Source organism: Octopus bimaculoides, chromosome 11 (genome assembly GCF_001194135.2).
Source record: "Octopus bimaculoides isolate UCB-OBI-ISO-001 chromosome 11, ASM119413v2, whole genome shotgun sequence".
Taxonomy (NCBI): Eukaryota; Metazoa; Mollusca; class Cephalopoda; order Octopoda; family Octopodidae; genus Octopus; species Octopus bimaculoides.
Genome location: NC_068991.1, coordinates 18,595,153 through 18,597,918, shown reverse-complemented (window position 1 = coordinate 18,597,918; position 2,766 = coordinate 18,595,153). Strand labels below are relative to the sequence as shown.

At 38.6% G+C, this 2,766-nt stretch overlaps 1 protein-coding gene across 1 annotated transcript in view; it reads left to right on the top strand.

The window, feature by feature from the left end:
* LOC128249055 (uncharacterized) overlaps positions 1-2,766 on the top strand; it is a 72,750-nt gene that overhangs the window by 52,298 nt on the left and 17,686 nt on the right. Inside the window, exon 2 of the mRNA XM_052971558.1 lies at positions 2,673-2,759. Within this exon, the coding sequence (XP_052827518.1) occupies positions 2,673-2,759 (87 nt within the window). The remainder of the gene's footprint in view (positions 1-2,672; positions 2,760-2,766) is intronic.

Sequence of the window (2,766 nt, the reverse complement as noted above, 5' to 3'; positions counted from 1 at the left end):
GGAAAGCAGGACTGTGTGTATAACCTAGAAGTATGTTTTATTCTGTTATATTGATCTATTGCTTGGACTGCAATTGATTGGCCCAGAAGTGCAGCAGTCTATTGTCTGTATGCGTATACATGTGTGTATACTTCTGTACGTATGTGTGTGTGTGTGTGTGTGTGTGTGGGTGCATAGTGTTACTTATGTATATGTCCAATAATGTGTCTTTTAGCCAAGGTGGTGAGCTGGCAGAATCACTAGCATGCCGGACAACATGCTTAGCAGCATTTCGTCCACTTTCATGTTCTGAGTTCAAATTCTACCAAGGTTGACTTTGCCTTTCATCCTCTCAAGATTGATGAAATAAGTACCAGTTGAGCACTGGGGTGGATGTAATCAACTCGCCCTCTCCCCACAAATTTTATTCTTTGTGCCTGTAGTAGATAGGATTATTACTATTATTAACGTGATTTCCAAAGGTCTCAGTCAGAAGTCATCGCCTCGGTGAGACCTAATGTTCGAAGGTTGTGCCTCACCACCTGTACGTGAGAAGACCCAGCAAGCCAAGTGAGACCTAAATTCAAGACCAGAGAGAGAGAATCAGACAAACAGATAGAAACAGAAACAGAGACTGGAATATTGTAAAATGAGGTACCTTGCTCAAAGAAATAACTTGCAGCCTTGTCCAGAATTCAATCTCACAGCATTATGATTGTGAGCTCAACAGCTTAACCACTTGGTTCACTTGTATGAACACTGTCACTGGAAAAAGTAAGGGTAAAGGGTAAAGTCACCCTTCGGTCATGAGTGACCATGAGGTTGTACCTAGAAAGTTCCCCTCCCAGGCACAAGACCAGGCAAGGTTTGTTTGTGGAAGACTAGCAGTCACCCATGCATACTCGCCTCCCCTCTCCACGCCACCGATGTTATCCAAGAGAAAGGCAAAGGGGCCAATACAACTTGGCACTAGTAATGTTACAACTCATTTCAACCGCTGAGTGAACTGGTGCATATACCAATATATATATATATATATATATATATATATATATATATATATATAGAGAGAGAGAGAGAGAGAGAGAGATACATATAAATATAAATATATATAATGTTAGCATGGAAAGCGGACGTTAAATGATGATGATGATGATGATGATGATGATATATATATATATGTATATATATCAGTACATTATCCGAAATATATAGTATTAAATAGCTATCACAGCTAATCTTACCAGTCAGTTTCACATAGAGAATGGAATGGAGTGTTAGGTAACAATCCGATTATATAACTTTATGCTCATCAGTTTTAGGTGATATGGAAGAAAATATGGCATCTGCTCTCTATTGTCAGACGTGGATTAGCACAACCTGTCAGCGTTTTCTGCGGAAAAGGGGGTGAAACAAAAAAGGGTCAGAGGATTAGGTTAGGAGTCATGTGCCTTGGTTGGGTATGCTGTGAAGCTGACATGAGTTTTTTTGAAGTGGGAAAAGTATGCATTATTAATGTGGTGCTCCTGTTGGGATGGGGTGTATGTGGTATGTGTAGCGGTGTCTGGTGTATAATTTTGTTCTGGGGGTGTAGGTATATATAGCTGTGTTCATTGGTCTGTTTTCTTTCTGTAAAGGATAAAGATCTTTGAGGGTGAGGTTTATGCTAGCTTGCTGTGATACTCATTTACTCATTTACTTGTTTCAGTCATTTGACTGTGGCCATGCTGGAGCACCGCCTTTAGTCGAACAAATCGACCCAAGGACTTATTCTTTGTAAGCCTAGTACTTATTCTATTGGTCTCTTTTGCCGAACCGCTAAGTTACGGGGACGTAAACATACCAGCATCGGTTGTCAAGCGATGTTGGGGGGACAAACACAGACACACATACACACACGCACACACACACACATATATATATATATACATATATACGACGGGCTTCTTTCAGTTTCCGTCTACCAAATTCACTCACAAGGCTTTGGTCAGCCCGAGGCTATAGTAGAAGATACTTGCCCAAGATGCCACGCAGTGGGACTGAACCCGGAGCCATGTGGTTGGTAAGCAAGCTACTTACCACACAGCCACTCCTACGCCTATATATCAATATATATATTTATATCAATATATATCAATATATATATATTGTGTGTATGTCTGTGTGTGTTCATTTTCATGTCTGCTTTTATGTTGACACCACTTAAAAATGGCACAATGTTTTCATTCACCAATTGTTAGGTTGGTACATTAATCACAGAATATAACAGTAATCAGACAAATAATGAATAGGTTTTGTGGTCTAACAAGAATGACTGAGGTGGTAACTGTTCCATTAATTAATTAATTGGTTAGTGCTTTTCTTACTCATTGCCTGTCACCAAGCCTAGTATGCACTTATTTAGTACCTTTAATGTTAATTCTGTGTATGTGTCTTTCAGTCTCCCCTTGTATCTATATAATATAAAACATGTTTGGAGAAATCCACCAATGGACCAACAGTTATAGAAACTATTATTAAATAAAGATAATCACAAAAGATTACAGTTACGTGGTTTTTCTGGTCATACTTGTATTTTTGTTTGTCTGGGGTTTTTTGGGGGGTTTTTTTTTTGCCTTAATCATAGATGTCTTGTGTAAATGTAAAGAATCCTTATAATTGATTTTCTTCTATTTTTTTACTTCTATTTACAGTTAAACATATGAGAAAATCTCCCAGAGCAAAACCTCTTGATAACCCAGCATTCTCAGATCAGAATGAAAGCATTCAGGCAGAGGAAGGTATTTT